We start from the raw sequence: 24,036 nt of genomic DNA, 5'->3' as shown, positions 1-24,036 counted from the left end.
CTGTAGTTATCAAGTTTATCCTTCAACCCTTTTTTGAACACGGGTGTAACATTTGGCATCCACCACTCATCTGGCACCACTTCCATCTCCAAGAAGGATTGAAAGATTGCGGTCAGAGTTTCTGCTGTCTCCACTCCAGCTTCCCTCAACAACCTGGGATGCAACCCATCCGGACCAGGTGACTTGTTAACTTTGAGTAATGCCAACCTATCCTGCACCTCCTTTCTATTTTCATTCTATCCAATATCTCTACTTTCCTTCTGTACTGCAGCATTAACATCCCCTTCTTTGTGAAGACAGATGCAAAGTAAATCATTCAGTACCATAGTCATGCCCTCTTCCTCCACAAGATGATTCCCTTTTTTGTCCCTAATCAGTCCCACCCATTCCTTTATTCTTTTATTCATTGAAACAGGTACTACCAGAATCCAGGGCTACAATTGTTTAGAAAAACACTAAGTAGAGCCCATGGCACTCCATAGTACCGATACCACCGTCTATTCTCGGCTCAGCTTGGCTCAATTACATAGTACATAGAAACTGGAGGTGGTCATTCAGCCCCTCAAGCCCCTTCCACCATTCAATCAGATCATGGCTGATCTGTACCTGAACTCTACATATCAGCCGTTGCTCCATAACCCCTTGATAATCCATCTATCTCAGTCTTGAAAATTACAATTGACCTCCAGCATCTGCAGCCTGTCGGCGAAGCAAGTTCCAGATTCTTCTATGACCCCTGCAAAAAAAGTGCTTCTGGATTTCACTCCTAATATCCTAGCTCTAATTTTAAGATTGTATTCCCTTGTTCTGGATACGTCCACCAAACGATGTGGTTTCTCAAACTATCCCATCAAATCCCTTTATTTTCGATTAGATCACCCCCTCAACTTTCTAAACTCAAAGGAATACAAACCAAGTTCATGGAACCTGTCCTCATAATTTATGCAGTGCTTGTCCAAGTTAGAAGCCTCTGGGTTCAAGTCCCTCTCCAGGAATTTAGCATATAATCTCGTCTGACACTCCAGTGCAGTACTGAGGGAGTGCTGCACTATTAGAGGTGCTGTCCTTTGGATGAAAGGCGCCGTTTGCCTATCCAGGAGGACATAAAATACCCCCATAGCACATTGCCGTTTCTCTGGTGTCCTGGCCAGTATTTATCCCTCAATCAATACCATTTTAAATGGTCATTTGTCTCAGTGCTGTTTGTAGGACCTTGCTATTCGCAAGTTAGCGGCCAAATTTACACAGCAACTGAAAACCACTTGCTGTAAAATACTTTTGGGACATCCCAAGGGCACGAAAGCAAGCTTTTTCTTCCCTCTTACTGTACTCAAATTACTCCACAGTGTGAAAGCAAGAGGATTAGGTTATTTACCTTTTGCTGTAGCATTGCGAGTCTCTCAGGAAATCGTTGCACCACAAACTGTTTACCGTATGTCTTGGAGAGCAGGAAGCAGAAGGTTGCTCCAACTGCTGTTAAAACACAACACAAGGCAAGGCCCAGCCATGGTCCAAATAATGCACCCGCTAATATATTCTATATAAAGGAGAGACATGGATACCAGAGGAGGCTGTATTAGTGAGGAATGATTGATTACTTGTATCCACACAAGAAAACTTTCCAGAACAGCCAGAAAGGCTGGAGGCAGAACTGGGAAGTTAAATGGAGAATGGAAAACAGAAAATGCTGGAAATACTCAGCAGGTCTGTGGGTCACTGACCTGAAACATTAACCGTTTCTCTTTCCACAGGTGCTGCCAGACCTGCTGAATATTTCTAGCATTTTCTGCTTTTATTTCCGATTTCTAACATCCACAGTATTTTGAAAGGAAAACATTGGGGAAGGCTGATGAGCTGAACAATGTCCTGACTGCACAGGTGGCACCACCACCAGAGCAGAGAGCTCTGTAGATTCAGGTGAACTGAAGACTACCTGCTTATTCAGGTAATCACAGTCAGATGAAAGTGACTCGCAAAACACACAATAGCAGAGGTCAGTTAGACTGACAACAGCAACACTGAAAATTAATATAAAGCTACAAAGACACAGGCTATAACCCCTGAAAAAGTTCTTCATGACGCCAAGTTTGAGAGAGACTAGTGCCCCTCATGCAGTGGGGTTTAGTAAATCCTAGCTTATTCATCAGATCGAAGTTCAAAAACCAGGAAGCACATTTCATTCAATGTTTAAACTGATACCGATGGTGAAAACTGCTCCACGCCAAGAATGAAAACTACTTAAGTCATGAAATAAATGTTTCTGAAATCTTGTGAATGTAACTGTAAGCAGTTACTAAAAAATAAAGAATTGCTACTCGAAATCCTGAGTGGGTAGCCTGCACTCACCAGAGTGACTAGCCTGCACTCGCCAGTTGGTACCAAGTCACACAGACCAGAAGGTTCCAGGTTCAATTCCTAGTCTGTGGTCAGTTAGCCATTTTCCAGCAAGACAGCAGCTGAGGCATTATAATTGACCTAAGCATCTCTGGGCTACGGGGGCAAGATAAAGATCAGCTCGGGTTTCCATTGCTGTTCGTTATCCCTTGGCAACTTTGCTGGAAGGCATGCATGTGTGGACAGTGAGCAATGATTAGACCTCTGATGCCCTTCTTGGTTGCATTAAATACCAATGGTTATGGCCTAGTATCACATAGACAAACTGCCCACTTAGTACCAAAGGGTGCTCAGTGCCCATAGGACAGTACCCCAGCAAAAGCCAGCACCTTTAGGGGAAGAATACTAGAACTTTATAGCACAGAAAGAAGCCATTTGCTCTATCGTAGCTGTGCCCATTTTCTGAAAGAGCTATCCACTTAATCCCACTCCCCCATCATTCCCCTGTACCCGTATAAATTTTTCTTCTAATATTTTTAAAAACTATTGTGCTTGCTGGTTCCCCTCACTGTCTCCAGTAGGGCATTCTATTTCCTAAACTGTGTACAAAAATAAAAAAGCTCCAATACTTCCCCTTTTGTTCCTTCGACAATCTTAAATACACCCTACAGTGAAAAGACTCTTTCCTGATACAAAACCCTTCATAGCATTGAACAGTTCACTCAGATCTCCTCTTACCCTTCTCTGTTCTAACAAATAGATCCCTGGTTTCTCTACTAGAATTTGGATTCAAAGAGAGGCACTGGAGAAGGTGCAAAAAGGATTTGCAAAGGTAAATAGTTATTATTAGAAAAGACTGAACAGGTTGGGATTCTTCTCTAGAAGAGAGAAAGCTGAGGGATGACCTAGTAGTGGTCTCTAGAATTGTGAAGAGGTTTGGTAGGGTACGCATAGAAAAGATGTTTCCACATGTGGGGGAGGTCAAATCTATAGTCACTAATAAATCCTGATAAGGAATTCAGAAGAAATTCCTTTACCATAGAGGTTAGAATGTGGAACTATCACATGGAATGGTAAAGGCAAATAGTAAAGATGCATGCACAAAGATAGGTAGGAAAGTAACTTGTGAAGAGGATATAAGGGGGCTACAAAGAGATAGAAATAGGTTAAGTGAGTGGGCAAAGACCTGGCAAATGGAGTATATGGGGAAGGTGTGAAATTGTCCACTTTGGCAGGAAGAATAAAAAAGCATATTATCTAAATAGGGAGAGATTGCAGAGCTCTGAGATGCAGTGGAATCTGGGTGTCCTAGTGCATGAATCGCAAAAGGTTAGTATGCAGGTACAGCACGAAATTAGGAAAGCTAATAGAATGTTATCGCTTATCGCGAGGGGAATTGAATACAAAAGTAGGGAGGTTATGTTTCAGCTATACAGGGCATTGGAGAGACCACATCTGGAGTACTGTGTACAGTACTGGTCTCCTTATTTAAGGAAGGATGCAAATGCATTGGAGGCAGTTCAGGGAAGGTTTACTAGACTAATACCTGGAATGGGTGGGCTGTCCTACGAGGAAAGAAAAGATTATATCCGCTGGAGTTTGGAAGAGTAAGAGGCGATTTGATTGAAACATATAAGATTCTGAGGGGTCCTGACAGGGTGGATGTGGAAAGGATGTTTCCTCTTGTGGGAGAATCTAGAACTAGGAGTCACTGTTTAAAAATAAGGGGTCGCCCATTTAAGACAGAGATGAGGAGAAATTTTTTTCTCTCAGAGGGTCGTGAGTCTTTGGAATTCTCTTCCTCAAAAGGCAGTGGAAGCAGGGTCTTTGAGTATTTTTTAAGGCAGAGGTAGATAGATTCTTGATAAGCAAGGAGGTGGAAGGTTTTCTGGGTTAGGTGGAAATGTGGAGTAATCAGTTCAGCCATGAACGTATTGAATGGCAGAGCAGGCTCGAAGGGCCGAGTGGCCGACTCCTGCTCCTAATTCATTTGCTCGTATTTAAGGGGAAGTATATGAGGAAGAAAGGAATACAAGGTTATTGACAGACTAAGCTGAAATAGGGTGGGAAGAGACTCATGTCCAGCATAAACACTGACATTGTTCAGTTGGGCCAAATGACTTGTTTCTGTGCTATAAATACTATGGAATTTAACTAGACATCTGAGTTTTCTTTTCTGCAACACAGCCTCCAACCGTACCTTAACAAAAATATTCCTTTTTATGCATTGCCAAAACGTTTCATGATTTGTTCGCTTGAAGTTATTCATATTTACACATTTTAAAAAAGCAACACACAGCTGCCCAGGCCATTAGCACTCAATACTTGCCAGGAAGGAGGAGCCAGGGATTGCAAAAGTCTGTTTGTAGAGGTATGCACTGCAAAAGAGCAGCAATACATAACCAGTGTGCTGAGCTCTGTATGAATGCAGCAAGCCAGCAATCGCTCGCAGCTCTTCCAGGTCAGAGGGAAATGTCAGTGACCTGCGGAAAGCAAAGTAAAGAGCGAAGTCATCACTGAAGAACAAGACTGAATCAGATTCATATACAAGGTAACACATATGTAAACTCATCCAAGCAAACTCCTCATCCACCTAAGGGAATTGTTCAATTTTCTCCAAATTTTTCTTTGAATTCAGGAACAAAGATGAAGGATAATAAAAACCCATAGTGCAGAAAACCATCAAGATTGTAAACAAATAGATTAAGAAGTAGGAATCAATTGACATCGCTTGGTTTTTAAATGTGTATTGCATTGAATAAGGTGAAGAGTACCATAGCTCTTGGGAAAGACTGGGTTTCCCAGCCAACTTCAAGCCTTTCAGTACAATATCAATGATTCCTAATATTCAAAGGAGCATCTGTATAACAATGGCTTAATGGGGAAGATCTAGCCAAAGAAACTTACTCCCTTTCTTTGAAAATGCTGCAAATAAAGTAAGCAATATTCCTCCATTTCAATCCATTTGCACTTTCAAAAAGCTTTTGACAAAGTTCCACACAAAAGACTTAAACTAAAAACAATAGGAATCGAATATAAAAAGATTATTTTAAAAAGAGGATAGATGAGACGTTAAACCAAGGCCTTGCCTGCCCAGCTGGTTACAAGGATCCCATTGCGTCTCTGTATCCTCGTACAATATTCAGCCATTAACCAACATCACCAAAACTGATCAACTGATTATTTATCTCATTTTCTGTTTGAGGACCTTGCTGTGTGAAAATTGCTTGTTGTCTTGCACTTCAAAAACAAAAGCAATTCACTGTCTGAAGCACTTTGGGATGTATGCAAGACGTGAAAAGTGCTATGTAAATCTAAGTTCTTCCTCTCTTTGCTCATGAGGGGTAATGTTGGACTGAGGGTGGGGGGGGGGGGGGGGGGAAACAGGAAATGTTGAGTGCAGCCACACAGCTGTTAATGCTGTGACATGGACACAAAAAGTTAGTCAATCATAATTTTTCTGCTGATAGAGTGCAGTTGAGATAGTGAATGCAGCCAACATTTGCAAAAAAATTTATAGTGTGAACTCAGTATATCAGATTCTGGCCTATCAAAACTTCAGATTTCACTGAATCACAAGTGTGACGCTCACAAAGTGTAGCGACTGAAACTACAAGAACTTATCCTGAAGAGGTATAAAAATTGACCTTTTAAAAAAAGTGAACAATGTGCTCCAAAATGGCCACTGAAGATTAAAAGACCTGGCTTGGTATATTCAAGCTGTCTACTGGCTGGCACGAACAAAAGAATACATTCAAAACAAAGAGGTGTCAATTGCACCCATCCTAAACCCATCAAGACATTTTTGAATTGAATGGGTTCTTTGGAAACAAAGAAAGTGTGAAGTAGCCACATCCTGGGCCATTGTTGGTCACTACAGGGAGGAAAAACAGTCTCCCAACAGAGGCAAAGGTATGAAACCATTTTTGAGCTTAAAAGGTAGCTCCCTGGAGAGATAGGGAGACTGAGACACTCAGGAAGAAGCATCACCAAAAGCTTGCCCAGCTAAGAGCTGGGAAAAAAATCCAACAAGCCAAGGAAGGCACCCTGCTGTGAATTCTACATTTTCAACTTGTGCAGCAGTGAATTGAAAGTGATCCTCTGTCTTCAAACTGAACTTTCAACCAACATCTCAGGCAACCAAAGAGAGCTTGACCTCCGAGAGAATTCAACAGTTTTACTGCGAACCTTGAAACCCTACCTCACTTAAAAACCACTTATCCCTTTTCCTGTCTGTCGCTTCTTTGTGTACGTGCGAGTGAATACGCAAGTGGGTGCCGTTGCGATAATTTCAGGATAAGGCATATTGCTTAATATATAATTAATCCTGTTTTAAACCTACAAGAAAACCTGCCGCTGTCTGTTTATTTGACAAATAAAACACAACGGGGTTAAATCCTAATAACAAAAAACACTTGCTGCGGTCTGATGGGAGTTGAACAGTGTGAACCAGCTACAGCCCTCACCACGTGGCGATAACACAAAAATTGTAGTATGCTTTCGACAACTGTGTTAGCTCCATCTATTCCGATCCATTTCTCTGCTGTTACCCTACACCCTTTATCATGCTTATTTAATTCCCTCTCCAGTTCAAGATTAAGACTTCAATTGGTACCTGTGCTAAACTACTCCTTCTAACATCCTCCTTTACGCTTTCAATACTAATCCCCAATTTGTGCCCACGTTATAATTATCAGGTAAGGGTTCACAGGCTGGGTCTCTTTACTCTTGGAGCGACAAGGCTGGGGGGGGGTCATAATAGAGGTCTTTCAAATTCATAAGGGTTTTCAAAGAGTCGACACAGAGTGTTTCCACTTGGGAACAGCAAAACTAGAAGCCAACAAGTCACCATCAAATAGGAAATTCAGAAGAAACTTGGTTTCCCAGAGAGTGGTGAGAATGTGGAACTTATTACCACAGGAAGTAGCTGAGGTGAATAGTATAGATCCGTTTAAGAGGAAGCTAGAAAAGCATATGAGAAGGGAATACAGGATTATGCAGATAGTGTTAGATGAGCAAGAATGGGAGGATGGTCGAACGCAGCATAAACATCAGCATGGACTGGTTGGGCCACGTAGCTTGTTTCTGTTCTGAATATTCTATGTAATTGTGTTACCGGTTTACTAACCAGCAAAAACAGTCGGTCACCATTCACTTTCTCGAATTGCTCCACTACCTTCTATGCTTCATGGACAATGATGCAGTTTTATAATGCCTGTAATTATCACCTCTCATCTAGGAATATAGGAGCAGGAGTAGGCCATTCAGCCCATCGAGCCTGCCCCACTATTCAATACAATCATGGCTGATCATTCACTTCAATGCCTTTTTCCCCACTCTATCCTCATATCCCCTTATGTCATTTGCATTTAGTTATCTGTCAATCTCTGCTTTAAACATACTCAATGACTGAGCTTCCACAGCCCTCTGGGGTAGAGAATTCCAAAGATTCACAATCCCCTTGAGTAAAGAAAGTTCTCCTCATCTCTGTCCTAAGTGGCTTTCCCCCTTATTTTGAAATTGTGTTCACTGCTTATAGACTCCCCAACCAGGGGAAACATCTTACCTGTATCTACCCTGTATATCCCTTTAAGTATTTTGCAGCTTTCAATGAGCTAACCTCTCATTCTTCGAAACTCTAGAGAATACAGGCCCAGTTTCCCCAATCTTTCTTCATAGGACAATCCCACCATCCCGGGAACAAGTCTGGTGAACCTGCGTTGCACTCCCTCTATGGCAATAATATCCTTCCTAAGGTAAGGGGACCAAAACTGCACACAGTACTCCAAGTGCAGTCTAACCAAGGTTCTATACAATTGAAGCAAGACTTCACTACTCCTGTACTCAAATCCTCTTGCGATAAAGGCTAACATACCATTCTTAATTGCTTGCTGCACCAGCATGTTAGCTTTCAGTGACTTACTGACGAGGACACCCAGGTCCCTTTACACCTTCTAATCTCTTACCATTTAAGAAATACTTTGCACATCTATTCCTCTTACCAAAGTGGATAACCTCACATTTTTCCACATTATATTCCATCTGCCACATTCTTGCCCACTCACTGTCTATCCAAATCCCCTTGAACTCGCTTTGCTTCTTCCTCACAACACACATTCCCACCTAATTTTGTGTCATCCGTGAACTTGGAAATACTACATTTGGTCCCCACATCCAAATCATTGATATATATTGTGAACAACTGGGGCCCAAGTACTGATCCCTGCGGTACCTCACTAGTCACAGTCTGCCAAAGTGCAAATGACCCATTTATTCTTACTCTCTGCTTTCTGCCCGTTAACCAATCCTTAATCCATGCCAGTATATTACCTCCTATCCCATGTGCCTTGATTTTGCAAACCAACCGCCTGTGCGGGACTTTATCAAAACCCTTCTGAAAATCCACGTCCGACTCCCCTTTATCAATTCTGTTAGTAACATCCTCAAAAAAACTCCAACAAGTTCATCAAACATGATTTCCTATTCATAAATCCATGTTGACTATGCCCAATCAGATCATTATTATCCAAGTGTCCATTTATCACATCCTTTAGAATAGCTTCTAGCATTTTCCCAACGACTGATGTAAGGCCAACAGATCTGTATTTTCGTGTTTTCTATCTCCCTCCCTCCAATACCGGGGTGATATTTGCAACCTTCCAATCTGCAGGAACTGCGTCAGAATCTATAGAATTTTGGAAGATAATCATCAATGCATCCATTATCTGCATAGCTACCTCTTTCAACACTCTGGGATGTAGAATATCAGGTCCTGGGGACTTATCAACCTTCAGCCCCATTAATTTCTCCAATACAACCTTCTTACTAATACTAATTTCCTTCAATCCTTCATTTCCCCTAATCCCTTGGATCTCTAATTCTGGGAAATTTCTTGTATCTTCCTCAGTGAAGACAGACACAATGTAATCATTTAGCTTCTCTGCCATTTCTCTATTCTCCATTATTAATTCTCCTGACTCTGCCTATAATGGACCCACATTTGTCTTAGCCAAACATTTCCTTTTTACATACCTGTAGAAGCTTTTACAGTCCGTTTTTATATTTTTTGCTAGCTTACATTCATATTCTATTCTTCCTTTCTTTATCAGTTTCTTCATCCTCCTTTGCTATGTTCTAAAATCCTCCCAATCCTCAGGTTTACAACTATTTCTATCAACTTTACATGCCTTTTCTTTTAATCTTATACAACCCTTAATTTCTTTTGTTATCCACGGTTGACTACCTTTACTTTTGGGGTTTGTGTGCCTCAAAGAAATGTATAGGTGCTGTAAACTATGTAATATTTCTTTGCAGACTATCCATTGCCTATGTACTGTCATACCTTTTAACGTATTTTCCGAATCCACCTCAGCCAATTTGTCCCTCATACCTTCATAATTTCCTTTGTTCAAATTTAACACCTGGCTTCAGATTGAACTATCTCACTTTCAAACAATGTAAAATTCTATCATATTATTGTCACTCATCCCTAAAGGTTCTTTTACAAGATTAATTAGCCCTTTTTCACTACATAATACTAGATCTAAAATAGCCTGTTCTCTAGTCAATTCCTCAACATACTGTTCTAGAAAACCATCCCTAACACTCCAGAAACTCGTCCTCCACAGACTAGTGCTCTTTAGGTTTACCCAGTCTATGTGCAGATTGAAGTTACCCATGATTACTGTATTGCCCATGCTACACGCTTCTCTAATCTCCTGATTAATGCCATACCCCACACTACTACTACTGTTTGGTGGCCTATAAACAACTCCTACCAACGTTTGCTGTCCCTTGCTGTTTCTTAGCTCCACCCAAACAGATTCCACATTTTGTTCTTCTGATCTGAGATGCTCCCTTACTAATGTACTTATCCCATCCCTTATCAGCACAACACCACCTCCTTTTCCTTTTTGCCTGTCCTTTCTAAATGTTGAATATCCTTGAATATTCAGTTCCCAGTCCTGATCACCCTGTAGCCACGTTTCTGTTATGGCAATTAGATCATATCCATTTACCTCTATTTGGGCCTTTAAGTCATCTACCTTGGTGCAAATGCTGCGTGCATTCAAGTAGACTGCCCTTAACCTTGTTGTCTTAACATTCTGCACTCTAAGCCTAGTTGATGCTCGCCTTTGTTTTGCCTGCCTTCTAATGACACTTGCTACTTTTCTACCTCCTGTTACCAGCTTTACTTCCTTCCAATTTGAGCTACCCTGCAGGTTCCCATCCCCCTGACAAGCTAGTCTAAACCCTCCCCAACAGCACTAGCAAATCTCTTTGCAAGGATATTAGTACCGGTCCTGTTAAGGTGTAGCCCATCCATCTTGTACAGATCCCACCTGCCCCAGAACCAATCCCAATGCCTCAGAAATCTGATGCCCTCCCTCCTACACCAATTCTCCAGCCATGTGTTCAATCCATCAGTCCTCCTATTCCTATTCCTATGATCACTAGCATGTGGCACTGGGAGTAATCCTGAGATTATTGTTTTGGAGGTCCTGCTTTTTAATTTCCTTCCTAACTTCCTAAAATCTGTTTTCAGGACTTCATCCCTCTTCCTACCTATGTCTTTGGTACCAATGTGGACCACGACCTCTGGCTGTTCACCCTCCCCCAGAAGGATGCCCTGCAGCCGCTCCATGACGTCTTTGATCCTGGCACCAGGGAGGTAATACACCATCCTGGAGTCACGTTTACTGCCTAGTCTCTAGTATCATCGCACTTTGCCCATGACTCATTATTTCCACGTTACTGAATACTGGGCATAGTACTCCACATAGATTCTGGTGAATGCTATGTGTAGCCAAATAAACATTTAGTAGATAATCAAATCTTTATTTCCTTCTTTTTCATAGTCAATGTCTACATGTATAAAACCTAGCATTCTATTTGCCCTTAAAGCTGTGAAAGAGCTGTGTCGATCCTTTTAGATCTCTCTTCTCATCCCCTCCCTGAGAATGTTACATATTACTAATCCTTGTCCTTATTTTTTTTTTAAAGGTACTTCACATTGATTTAGTGAACTGCATTTGCCTGCCCAATCTCCTAAATTATCTATATCCTTCTGTAATCTGCTCTATTCTTCCTCTCAATTTGCTACACTGCCTAATTTTGAATGGTCAACAAATTTTGATTATCCCAAATCAGTTTACTTGTACATGTGGAAAACAAGAGACAGATGTCTTTAACAGCTCAGTAGCTATATCTTGCTAATGAAAAACACATTGCATTTACATTGCACCTTTAACATGGCAAAATGTCCCAAGGTGCTTAAGAACATCATTTTTTTTTTAAACAGAGGTACAAGAGGTGGTATCAGGCCAGATGACCAAAAGCTTGGTTAGAGGTGAGTGTTATGGAGCATCTTAAATGGGTAGAGGGGTGGAGGGGTTTCGAGAGAATTCCAGCGCTTAGGATCAAGGCAACTAAAAGCATAGCTGCCAACAGTGCAGCAATTAAAATTAGTGATGCACAAGAGGCCAAAATTAGAGGAGTGCAGAGATCACAAAGGCTTGTAAGGCAGTTTCAGAGTTATGAGGGCAAAGGCCATTGAGGGATTTGCAAACAAGGATGAAGATTTCAAAATGGAGGCACTGTCAGACCAGGAGCCAGTGTAGCCCAACAAGCACAGGGGTATTGGGTGAAGACTTGGTGAGTTAAGACAAGGCAACAAACTTTAAGATGAGCCCACATTTATGTTGGATGGAAGATGGGAGGCTGGTCAGAAGAGCACTGGAATAGTAAAGTGTAGAGATAACAAAGACACGGATGAGGGTTTCAGCAGATGAGCTGAGGCAGGATCAGAGTTGGACGATGTCACGGAGGTGAAAGTAGGCAGTTGTAGTGATGGAGCAGATAAGTGGTTGCAAGCTCATCTCAGGATCTCAAGGTTGCCAACAGTCTGGCTCAGCTACAGACTGTTGCCAGGGAGAGTAATGGAAATTGTGGTCAGGGAATAGAGATCTTGGTGTGGACCAAAGACAACGGCTTCAATTTTCACTAATTGTTCGTTGGAAGAAATTTCTGCTCATCCAGTACTGGATGTTGGTCAAGCAGTGAGGCAAATCAGAGACAGTGGAGGGAGTCAAGTGAGGTGGTGGAGAGATAGAGCCGGGTGTTGTCAACGTACACGTGGAACCTGATGTGTTTTTGGACGACGTCTCCAAGGGGTAGTATGTAGATGAGAAATAAAAGGAGGCTAAGAATAGATCCTTGGAAACATCCACTTACTCCTACTCTCTCCACCTTCTGTCCTCAGATAGCCCTTTATTTGTACTTTTAACATGTTGTCTTTAATACAACTTGCATATATTTGGCACCTTTAAGTAAATGTCCGGAGGACTTACACGGAAAATTACCAAATAAGATTTGACAGCAAGCCACATAAATATTAGGACAGGTGACCAAAAACTTGGTAAAAGAGTTAGGTTTTAAGGAGCACCTGAATTAACCTTAATCTTTATATCACCACTGCACCTGGAAACTCCAGATATTCAATGAGGGTCCTCCCAGCCTTGATGCCTGCCTGTCGCTCTGCAATGCACAGGGTTTGACTGCTTCAGTCTCTCTTCAGGCATTATACCTGCAGGAGGGTGAGGCATTTAACATTAGGGTAGCTGGAAGGACTCCATAAAAACCAGAGGTTTTTTTGGCCAGAGCTCAATATAGTGTGGTCCTACTTTCCAACTCCAGGGCTACTGAATTTCCATCTTGCTGAACATATCAGTTCAGATTAATAGGATAAGTTTGTAATATAATTGGACAGACAAATGAAATTTAATACTGATAAAGTATCACACATTGCGTGGTTTGGACTTGCCTTTTAATCTATCAACTGAATAAGGCAAACACACAGGAGTAATGGAAGACGTGTCACCTTCAGTGACCAGATAATGTGGTGAAGCAGTTAAAAAGCTAACTGTACTGGGATATACAACCAGGAAAGAGTAGATTATATGTCTACAGAAACCTTTACAATGCATTGGCCAGGTGACACAGCAGCTCATATTTAAGGAACAAACTCTCATTTACCTAGCAGCTTTCAAAACGTCAGGGCATCCCAAAGCACTTTGCAGCCAATGAAATACTTCAGAAGTGCAGTCACTGTGGTAATGTCGGAATTAGTGCATTTAGCCTAGCAAGCATATCAGAACGTTTCACACAGGAGAAATGAAGACTGAGTGGTAAAGTGCATTTAGAAGACCTAACCAAAGGCTTCATTTCAAGAAGTAACCAGGAAGATGAGTTTGGGGAGAAAGAACAAAAATTAGTGAAGACTCTGCCACAGGTGATAGAATGGGAGGTGCAGTTCCAGGATCCATTGGAGATCCAAAATAGTCCTGTCCAACTTGTCAATCACTCCTGCCCTTGCTGACCTCCATTGGCTCCTTTCCCTTAAATGCACTGAATTCAAAATCATCTTTGTTTACAAATCCCTTCATGTACTCCACCTACCCTCACCACAATTTCCCCCCAGAGACAGACAGACAGGTCTATTTTGGCACATATACCTGTATTCACCAATCCTGTACCCATGTTATACAATGACAGACCTATATAATAATGTACCCCAGTATTACACAGTTACAGACCTGTGTGATACTGTAGCCCAGTGTTATAGTGACAGATCTGTACCCACCAGTACGATATCCCAATGTTATAGTGACAGGCCTGCACACCAATGCTGCACTCTAGTGATCCACTCTCTCCAAACATAACCTAAATTTGGAAGGACAAAGTCTATGAACTAATTTTCCAACTTGCATCTTTCAGTTCAAGGGGACAAAGTGCAAAGATACACACACACTTAGAATTACACTTTATTGAAATTGGAGTAACACTGTTTATAGCCAAAAGCGCACACAACGACAGTGTCTTTAGCTGTTTCTGATCACTTTACTGGAGGGTGGCAAAATAAAAACTACTGAATGCTGGAAATAGACATTAGCTTCATCAGCACCTGAAATGAGAAAAGACAAGTTCGAACAAAGGGCCTCTATCTAAAACATTAAAATTTTCTCTTTTCAGGTACTGATGGACCTGCTGTGTTTTCCCAGCATTTTGTGATTGTAACACAATTGCTGATTTTGTTGCTCAGGATAAACATACTTGTGGGGTAACTCTGGTTAAACAAATTTCAGCAGTAAGCTGAGAAATGTCAGTTTGCAGCCTTGGCACGCAGCTCCCTCGTATTTTTGAAGAACAATATAATCCAACTAAAATAAAAGCATAATCCAACTAAATTTGTGTTGGATGTCATTAGAAATATTAGAAAAATATGTCCATAATACAACAACAAAGAAACGTTCTTTCCCAGCACCTCAAAAGTGTGTAATCTCAACTCCTTGGAACAGAGAACATTGAGAGATAACCTAATAGCAGTTTTCAAGATGATGAGAGGCTTTGATAGAGTAGAGAAAAACTATTTCCACTGGCATTCCCAAGATGGCAAACTGTTACTAGTGGGGTACCACAATGATCAATGCTGGGGCCACAGTTGTTCAGAAGGTATATAAATGATTTGGATCCAACTAGGGAAGGGGCCGTACTGGACCTGGTATTGGGAAATGAGCCCGGCCGGGTGGTCAAAGTTTCAGTAGGGGAACAGTGACCATAATTCCATAAGTTTTAAGATATTTGTGGATAAGTATAAGAGTAGTCCTCGGGTGAAGGTGCTAAATTGGGGGAAGGCTAATTATAACAATATTAGGCAGGAACTGAAGAATTTAGATTGGGGGCAGCTGTTTGAGGGTAAATCAACATTTGACATATGGGAGTCTTTCAAACGTCAGTTGATTAGAATCCAGGACCAGCATGTTCCTGTGAGGATGAAGGATAAGTTTGGCAAGTTTCGGGAACCTTGGATAACGAGGGATATTGTGAGCCTCGTCAAAAAGAAAAAGGAAGCATTCGTAAGGGCTGGAAGGAAGGGAACTGACGAAGCCCTTGAGGAATATAAAGACAGTAGGAAGGAACTTAAGCAAGGAGTCAGGAGGGCTAAAAGGGGTCATGAAAAGTCATTGGCAAACAGGATTAAGGAGAATCCCATGGCTTTTTATACGTATATAAAGAGCAAGAGGGTAGCCAGGGAAAGGATTGGCCCACTCAAGGACAGGGGAGGGAATCTATGCGTGGAGCCAGAGGAAATGGGTGAGGTACTAAATGAGTACTTTGCATCAGTATTCACCAAGGAGAAGGACTTGGTGGACGATGAGTCTAGGGAAGGGTGTGTAGATAGTCTGGGTCATGTCGATATCAAAAAGCAGGAAGTGTTGGACGTCTTGAAAAACATTAAGGTAGATAAATCCCCAGGGCCTGATGGGATCTACCCCAGAATACTGAGGGAGGCAAGGGAAGAAATTGCTGGGGCCTTGACAGAAATCTTTGCATCCTCATTGGCTACAGGTGAGGTCCCAGAGGACTGGAGAATAGCCAATGTTGTTCCTTTGTTTAAGAAGGGTAGCAAGGATAATCCAAGAAATTACAGGCCGGTGAGCCTTATGTCAGTGGGAGGGAAATTTGGAGAGAATCCTTCAGGACAGGATTTACTCCTGTTTGGAAACAAATGGACTTATTAGCGAGAGGCAGCATGGTTTTGTGAAGTGGAGGTCGTGTCTCACAAACTTGATCGAGTTTTTTGAGGAAGTGACGAAGATGATTGATGAAGGAAGGGCAGTGGATGTTATCTATATGGACTTCAGTAAAGCATTTGACAAGGTCCCTCATGGCAGACTGGTACAAAAGGTGAAGTCACACGGGATCAGAGGTGAGCTGGCAAGATGGATACAGAACTGGCTCTGTCATAGAAGACAGAGGGTAGCAGTGGAAGGGTGCTTTTCAGAATGCAGGGCTGTGACTAGTGGTGTTCCGCAGGGATCAGTGCTGTGACCTTTGCTGTTTGTAGTATATATAAATGATTTGGAGGAAAATGTAGCTGGTCTGATTGGTAAGTTTGCGGACGACACAAAGGTTGGTGGAGTTGCGGATAGTGATGAGGATTGTCAGAGGATACAGCAGGATATAGATCGGTTGGAGGCTTGGGCGAAGAAATGGCAGATGGAGTTTAGTTTAGAGATACAGCACTGAAACAGGCCCTTCAGCCCACCGAGTCTGTGCCGATCATCAACCACCCATTTATACTAATCCTACACTAATTCCATATTCCTATCACATCCCCACCTGTCCCTATATTTCCCGACCACCTACCTATACTAGGGGCAATTTATAATGGCCAATTAACCTATCAACCTGCAAGTCTTTGGCATGTGGGAGGAAACCGGAGCACCCGGAGGAAACCCACGCAGACACAGGGAGAACTTGCAAACTCCACACAGGCAGTACCCAGGATTGAACCCGGGTCGCTGGAGCTGTGAGGCTGCGGTGCTAACCACTGCGCCGCCTGGACAAATATGAGGTAATGCATTTTGGAAGGTCTAATACAGGTGAGAAGTATCCAGTAAATGGCAGAACCCTTCGGAGTATTGACAGGCAGAGCGATCTGGGCGTACAGGTCCACAGATCACTGAAAGTGGCAACGCAGGTGGATAAGGTAGTCAAGAAGGCATACGGCATGCTTGCTTTCATTGGTCGGGGCATAGAGTATAAAAATTGGCAAGTCATGTTGCAGCTGTACAGAACCTTAGTTAGGCCACACTTGGAATATTGCGTGCAATTCTGATCGCAATTGTACCAGAAGGATGTGGAGGCTTTGGAGAGGGTACAGAAGAGGTTTACCAGGATGTTGCCTGGTCTGGAGGGTATTAGCTATGAGGAGAGGTTGTATAAACTCGGATTGTTTTCACTGGAACGACGGAGGTGGAGGGGCGACCTGACAGAGGTTTACAAAGTTATGAGTGGCATGGACAGAGTGGATAGTCAGAAGCTTTTTCCCAGGGTGGAAGAGTCAATTACTAGGGGACATAGGTTTAAGGTGCGAGGGGCAAAGTTTAGAGGGGATGTGCAAGGCAAGTTTTTTTTTTTTTACACAGAGGGTGGTGAGTGCCTGGAACTTGCTGCCGGGGGAGGTGGTGGAAGCAGGTACGATAGCGATGTTTAAGAGGCATCTTGACAGATACATGAATAAGATGGGAATAGAGGGATACGGACTCCGGAAGTGCAGAACGTTTTAGTTTAGACAGGCATCATGATCGGCGCAGGCTTGGAGGGCCGAATGGCCTTTTCCTGTGCTGTACTGTTCTTTGTGGGTACCAAATGTAACATTTCCAAATTTGATGACACAAAATTAGATGGGAATGTAAGTTGTGAGGTGGATGAAAGGAGGCTTTGAGGGCACTTGGACAGGTTAAGTGAATGGGCAAGAGCATGGCAGATGGAATATGTGAATAATTGTGAAGTTATCCTCTTTGGTAGAAAAAACAGAAAGACAGAGAATTTCTTCAACGGTAAGAGGTTGGGAACTGTTGATGTCCAAAGGGACCTGGGTGCCCTTGTCCATGAGTCACTAAAAGCTAGCATGCAGGTGCAACAAGCAATAAGGAAGGCAAATGGTATGTTGACCTTCATCGCAAGATTTTTGAGTACAGCAGTAAAGAGGTCTTGCTGCAATTGTATAGAGCCTTGGTGAAACCACAGCTAGAATATTGTGTACAGTTTTGGTCTCCTCATCTAAGGAAGGATATATTTGCCATAGGAGGAGTGCAACAGAGGTTCATCAGACTTATCCCTGGGATAACGGGATTGTCTTATGAGGAGAGATTGAGCAAACTGGGCCTGTATTCTCGAGAGTTTTGAAGAAAAGGAGGTTCTGTCATTGAAACTTACATGGTGTGACAGGTGGATGTAGATTGGATGTTTCTCCTGGCTGGTGAGTTTAGAACCAGGGACATAGTCTCATAATAAGGGGCAGGCCATTTAGGACTGAGATGAGGAAGAATTTCTTCACTCAGAGGGTGGTGAATCTTTGGAATTCTCTACCCCAGAGGGCTGTGGAAGCTCAATCATTGAGCATGTTCAAGACAGAAATTAATAGATATTTGGACACTAATAACATCAAGGGATGTGGGGATAGTGCAGGAAAGTGGCATTGAGGTAGATGATTAGCCATGATCTGACTGAATGGCAGAGCAGGCTTGATGGGCTGAATGGCCTATTCCTGCTAGGCTCCTAGGGCACAGATTGAAAAATCAGTGGCGAAAGATCTAGAGGGGAGAAAAGAAGATTTTTTTTTCACTCAATTGTTGGGACCTGGAATGCTCTACTTGAAAAGGTGGTGACAGCTGATTCCATAAATAATTTTAGTACAGGTACTTGAGAATGAGGAATTTAGGGTTATGGACAAAAAGCAGGGGTGTGGGACTAAGTATGAGTGTTCCATCAAAGGGGCAGTACAGACATGATGGGCCAAATAATCTCCTTCTGTGCCGTTAAGCTAATTCATATGATTTATTTATTTTTATTTAGAGATACAGCACTGAAACAGGCCCTTCGGCCCACCGAGTCTGTGCCGACCAAACAACCACCCATTTATACTAACCCTACAGTAATCCCATATTCCCTACCACCTACCTACACTAGGGGCAATTTACAATGACCAATTTACCTATCAACCTGCAAGTCTTTGGCTATGGGAGGAAACTGGAGCACCCGGCGAAAACCCACGCGGTCACAGGGAGAACTTGCAAACTCCGCACAGGTAGTACCCAGAATCGAACCCGATTGCTCCAAGAAACTGTCATGAAAACATTGTACAAACTCATCTTCTACACCACTGTTGCCAATTTGATTGTCGCAGTCTATATGCAGATTAAAGTCCCCCACATTACCTTTTTTACATGCTCCAATAAGTTCCCATTTAATGTTCACTTTCCTGAAACTAGGAACTTTGATGACACATAACTAGTGGCTGGCTAAGTCAGTACCACTCTCACCGCAGTGGGGCGTTAAACCCATGCCCCGTCTGCCCTCTCTGGGATATAAAGCAATCCCATGGCATTATTTCATTCGAAGGGCAGGGGAGTTTATGCGATCCAGTCTCTGGCATTATTACCAAAACAGATTACCTGGTCTTTCACTTCATGGCTAATTATGGGAGCTTGCTGTGCACAAATTGGCTGACGCCTTTCCTACAACAGAGCAGTGAGAGCACTCACTTCATTGGCACATCCTGGGACGGCACTGGGTGAAGTGGAGCCTGAAACTGTGCTCATTCACCCGCCCTCTCTCCAGCACCGAGGGCCCTCACCACCCCACCCACAATATAACTGCAAGAGCTTCACCAGGCCCCAGTATTCCAGAGCGAGGGTGACCGCCCCTCTCCCCATCCCCAGAGTCAGGACCAGAGCCGCGGCCTACCTGGGCTCCTGGCTCTCCTCGTCACTCAATGGCTCCCGGCCGTGCGCTGCATGGGGCAGGTTGCTGGACAGCACATACAGATAGCTTGTGGCAGCGCCGAATATTAGCAACAAGCCAAGCGGAGACTTGGCCGACATGAACCCCGGTACACGGTAAGCCGGCGGCGGCACAGCTAAACCAGGAAAAGCGGCAGGTCCAAGTCGGAGGTTCTCAGCGCGCACGCGCGCTTCCGCTGCCCTGCGTCACCGGGCCAGGGGCCGCGCGCGATAACCGTGACGTCACAATGGCCGGGCTGCCAAGGCAACCGGAACAGTCACCGTGGCAACCGCAGCCGGGCAGATTCCAGGGTGATAATAAAAGCAAAATACTGCAGATGCTGGAAATCTGAAATAAAAACAAGAAATGCTGGAACCACTCAGCAGGTCTGGCAGCATCTGTGGAAAGAGAAGCAGTGTTAACGTTTCGGGTCAGTGACCCTTCTTCGGAGCGAAACGTTAACACTGCTTCTCTTTTCACAGATGCTGCCAGACCTGCTGAGTGGTTCCAGCATTTCTTGTTTTTATTTCAGATTCCAGGGTGACACGCGCACGACCACCCACATCCCCTGTAATCCCGGATTCCACTGCACAGCCCGATCCCATCCCAGATCCCATTGCACAGCCCGATCCAACCGGATCCCGCTGCACAGCCCGATCCCATCCAATCCCGGATCTCACTGTACAGCCCGATCCCATCCCGGATCCCACTGCACAGCCCGATCCAACCGGATCCCACTGCACAGCCCGATCCCATCCAATCCCGGATCTCACTGTACAGCCCGATCCCATCCCGGATCCCACTACACAGCCCGATCCAACCGGATCCCGCTGCACAGCCCGATCCCATCCAATCCCGGATCTCACTGTACAGCCCGATCCCATCCCAGATCCCATTGCACAGCCCGATCCAACCGGATCCCGCGGCACAGCCCGATCCCATCCCATCCCGGATCCCACTGTACAGCCCGATCCCATCCCGGATCCCACTGCACAGCCCGATCCAACCGGATCCCACTGCACAGCCCGATCCCATCCAATCCCGGATCCCACTGTACAGCCCGATCCCATCCCGGATCCCACTGCACAGCCCGATCCAACCGGATCCCACGGCACAGCCCGATCCCATCCAATCCCGTATCCCACTGCACAGCCCGATCCCATCCCGGATCCCACTACACAGCACGATCCAACCGGATCCCCCTGCACAGCTCGATCCCATCCCAGATCCCACTACACAGCCCGATCCAACCGGATCCCCCTGCACAGCCTGATCCCATCCAATCCCGGATCCCACTGTACAGCCCAATCCCATCCCGGATCCCACTGCACAGCCTGATCCCATCCCAGATCCCATCCCAGATCCCACTATACAGCCCAATCCAACCGGATCCCACTACACAGCCCGATCTAACCGGATCCCACTGCACAGCCCGATCCCATCCCAGATCCCGCTGCACAGCCTGATCAACCGGATCCCGCTGTACAGTCCGATCCCATCCAATCCCAGATCCCACTGCACAGCCCGATCCAACCAGATCCCACTGCAAAGCCCGATCCCATCCAATCCCAGACCCCGCTGTACAGCCCGATCCCACCCAATTGCAGGACCCAGGTTGCAAATTCCCATTGCAATCTCAGAGCTCAGTGTAGAGTCCATAACCCCTGAGTCCGTACGGCCTCAAACTGTAATAAAAGCAAAATACTGCGGATGCTGGAAATCTGAAATAAAAACAAGAAATGCTGGAACCACTCAGCAGGTCTGGCAGCATCTGTGGAAAGAGAAGCAGAGTTAACATTTTGGGTCAGTGACCCTTCTTCGGTTTTTATTTCAGCCTCAAACTGCAACCACAGTGTCTGCACAGTCTCAAACTGTAACCGCAATGTCTGGACTGTCTCACACTGTAACTGCAGTGTCTGTACAATCTCACTGTAACCGCAGTGTCTGCGCAGCCTCAAACTGTAACCGCTGTCTCTGTACAGTCTCACACTGTAACTGCAATGTCTGGACTGTCTCACACTGTAACCGCAGTCTCTGTACAATCTCACAGTGTAATCGCAGTGTCTGTACAGTCTCAAACTGTAACCACAGCATCTGCACAGTCTCAAACTGTAACCGCAGTCTCTGGACAGTCTCACACTGTAACCACAGTGTCTGTACAGTCTCAAACTGTAACCACAGAGTCTGCACAGTTCAAACTGTAACTGTAGTGTCTTCACAGTTTCAAACTGTAACCGTTGTCTCTGTACAGTCTCACACTGTAACCGCAGAGTCTGCACAGTTTCAAACTGTAACTGCAGTGTCTGTACAGTCTTAAACTGTAACCGCAGTGTCTGCACAGTCTCAAACTGTAACCGCAGTCTCTGTACAGTCTCAAACTGTAACCGCAGAGTCTGCACAGTTCAAACTGTAACCGTAGTGTCTTCACAGTTTCAAACTGTAACCGCTGTCTCTATACAGTCTCACACTGTAACTGCAGAGTCTGCACAGTTTCAAACTGTAACCGCAGAGTCTGCACAGTTCAAACTGTAACCGTAGTGTCTTCACAGTTTCAAACTGTAACCGCTGTCTCTATATAGTCTCACACTGTAACTGCAGAGTCTGCACAGTTTCAAACTGTAACTGCAGTGTCTGTACAGTCTTAAACTGTAACCGCAGTGTCTGCACAGTCTCAAACTGTAACCACAGTCTGTACAGTCTCACTCTGTAACCGCAGTGTCTGTACAGTCCCTCACTGTAATCGCAGCCTCTGCACAGTCTCACACTGTAACCGCAGCCTCTGCACAGTCTCTGTCTGTAATTCCAGTGCCCTGCACAGTCTCACTCTGTAATTCCAGTGCCCTGCATAGTCTTACTCTGTAATTCCAGTGTCCACACAGTGTCACTCTGTAATTCCAGTCCCGTACAGTTTGAAGGCATTCAAATAGAATTCCAGGAAAATTTAGAATGGCACATTAAAAGATGTATTTGCCAAAACTCACCACAAATAATTGAGGCGCAACTGTTTTGAAATGCACTTGTCCAGTTCATTTCACGAATGCTTGGTGCATTGCATAATTATTGTTACCATAACTTTATTGTAATTTTGGATAACAGCATCTGCAGAGACTCTAACGCTCTTCAAAGACTTTTTCCCCCTGACAGCTGTTAATTAAAGTTGACACCTGGTGTAATTGGGGCATACAGATTAATAATAACTTCAAAAACGGCAACTGGCATTGATGTGGCACACTTAACGTGGGAGAACGTCCCAAGGCCATAAATTTAATTCCTGGTCTGTGCTGAGTCACTACTTTCAGCTAGTGCAGCAGCTAGCAGGTCACATGGCCTCAGAGGGAATGTGTGTGATGCCTCTCACACACTGGTGCTGGTGAAACCCAGTATGGAAGTCAGCACCCACAGGAAAGATGGGGAGAAAAGTTGAGTTATCAAAAAAAATGTCTATGCCATTTAAAATCATTACAGGCCACAGTTCAGTTTAACACAGTTAGTGCTGCATCTGGCGTTTTACGATTAAAATAGCGCTTTGAACAAGACCGTTTCTAACCGCAGCTCAGCTCCAGAGATGCGCATTGAGAAAAACTGAAATAACTTGACGCATTTGAGCACGAGGGGCAGGGGCACAACAACAACCTAAGGGAGGTGTATAAAAAGAGCCCGCTGACCAAGACTGTGATATAAATAGCGCAGTCTGATGACTTGCACCGTGTGAGAATTACATGCTGACAAGAAAATCTTGCAGAAACCTCAAGCCTGTTGTTATTGAGGCACCTTTATTTTTGCATGCCTGAGGAGATTTAATACAATTACATTTAAAGTTAAAAAGTAAATATAAAGTGAAAACAGAAAATGTGGGAAATACTCAGCAGGCCAGGCAGGTGGAGAAAGAAACAGATTTAATGCTTCAGGCCGATGACCTTTCATTAGAACTGCAAGATGAACAGCTTTTAAGTAAGTTGAGCCAGGGAAAGGGGGGGGGGGGGGCATGGAAAGAGCTAAAGGGAAGGCCTGTGACAGAGTGGACAGCAGAAAGACAAAAAATGGTGCAAGACGAAAGCGGGTGGTAATGGGACAATGAAGAAACAAAAGGTGGGTTTAGGGGAGGTGTAAATGATTACAACAGAATAGCAGAGTGGGAGGGCTGCATGGAAAATCTGCAAAGAGGAGAAGGCTCCCGTGGTCAAAGAATGTGATGGAGGAAGGGGCGCAGAACACCCTGCTGTCTGCCTAATAATAGGGGATTCCTCCCTCCTCTGCCCCACCCAGCCCTGGTGCAGCCGTCCTCTGCTACCAACAGTTGCTCTCTGAGAGAAGATGGGAGAGGTGGCTCAAACCTAAAGTTAAAAACATAAG

General features: G+C 44.1%; 1 protein-coding gene across 2 annotated transcripts in view; it reads right to left on the bottom strand.

The window, feature by feature from the left end:
• The window catches only part of LOC137372332 (transmembrane protein 41A-like), a 34,521-nt gene extending 14,636 nt beyond the window's left edge, over positions 1 to 19,885 (bottom strand). Inside the window, exons 1-3 of one of the 2 annotated variants that reach the window (XM_068036187.1) lie at positions 19,648 to 19,885; positions 4,664 to 4,817; positions 1,376 to 1,537 (exon numbers count right to left, since the gene is read on the bottom strand). In XM_068036187.1, the coding sequence (XP_067892288.1) occupies positions 1,376 to 1,537; positions 4,664 to 4,817; positions 19,648 to 19,784 (453 nt within the window). In that variant the 5' untranslated portion in view covers positions 19,785 to 19,885. The remainder of the gene's footprint in view (positions 1 to 1,375; positions 1,538 to 4,663; positions 4,818 to 19,647) is intronic. The other variant, XM_068036188.1, reaches the window with a different exon arrangement.
• Between the last annotated feature and the right edge of the window lie 4,151 nt (positions 19,886 to 24,036).

This window comes from Heterodontus francisci, chromosome 7 (genome assembly GCF_036365525.1).
Source record: "Heterodontus francisci isolate sHetFra1 chromosome 7, sHetFra1.hap1, whole genome shotgun sequence".
Classification (NCBI taxonomy): domain Eukaryota; kingdom Metazoa; phylum Chordata; class Chondrichthyes; order Heterodontiformes; family Heterodontidae; genus Heterodontus; species Heterodontus francisci.
The sequence above is the reverse complement of the archived record's forward strand: the minus strand, read 5'-3'. Positions and strand labels throughout refer to the sequence as shown.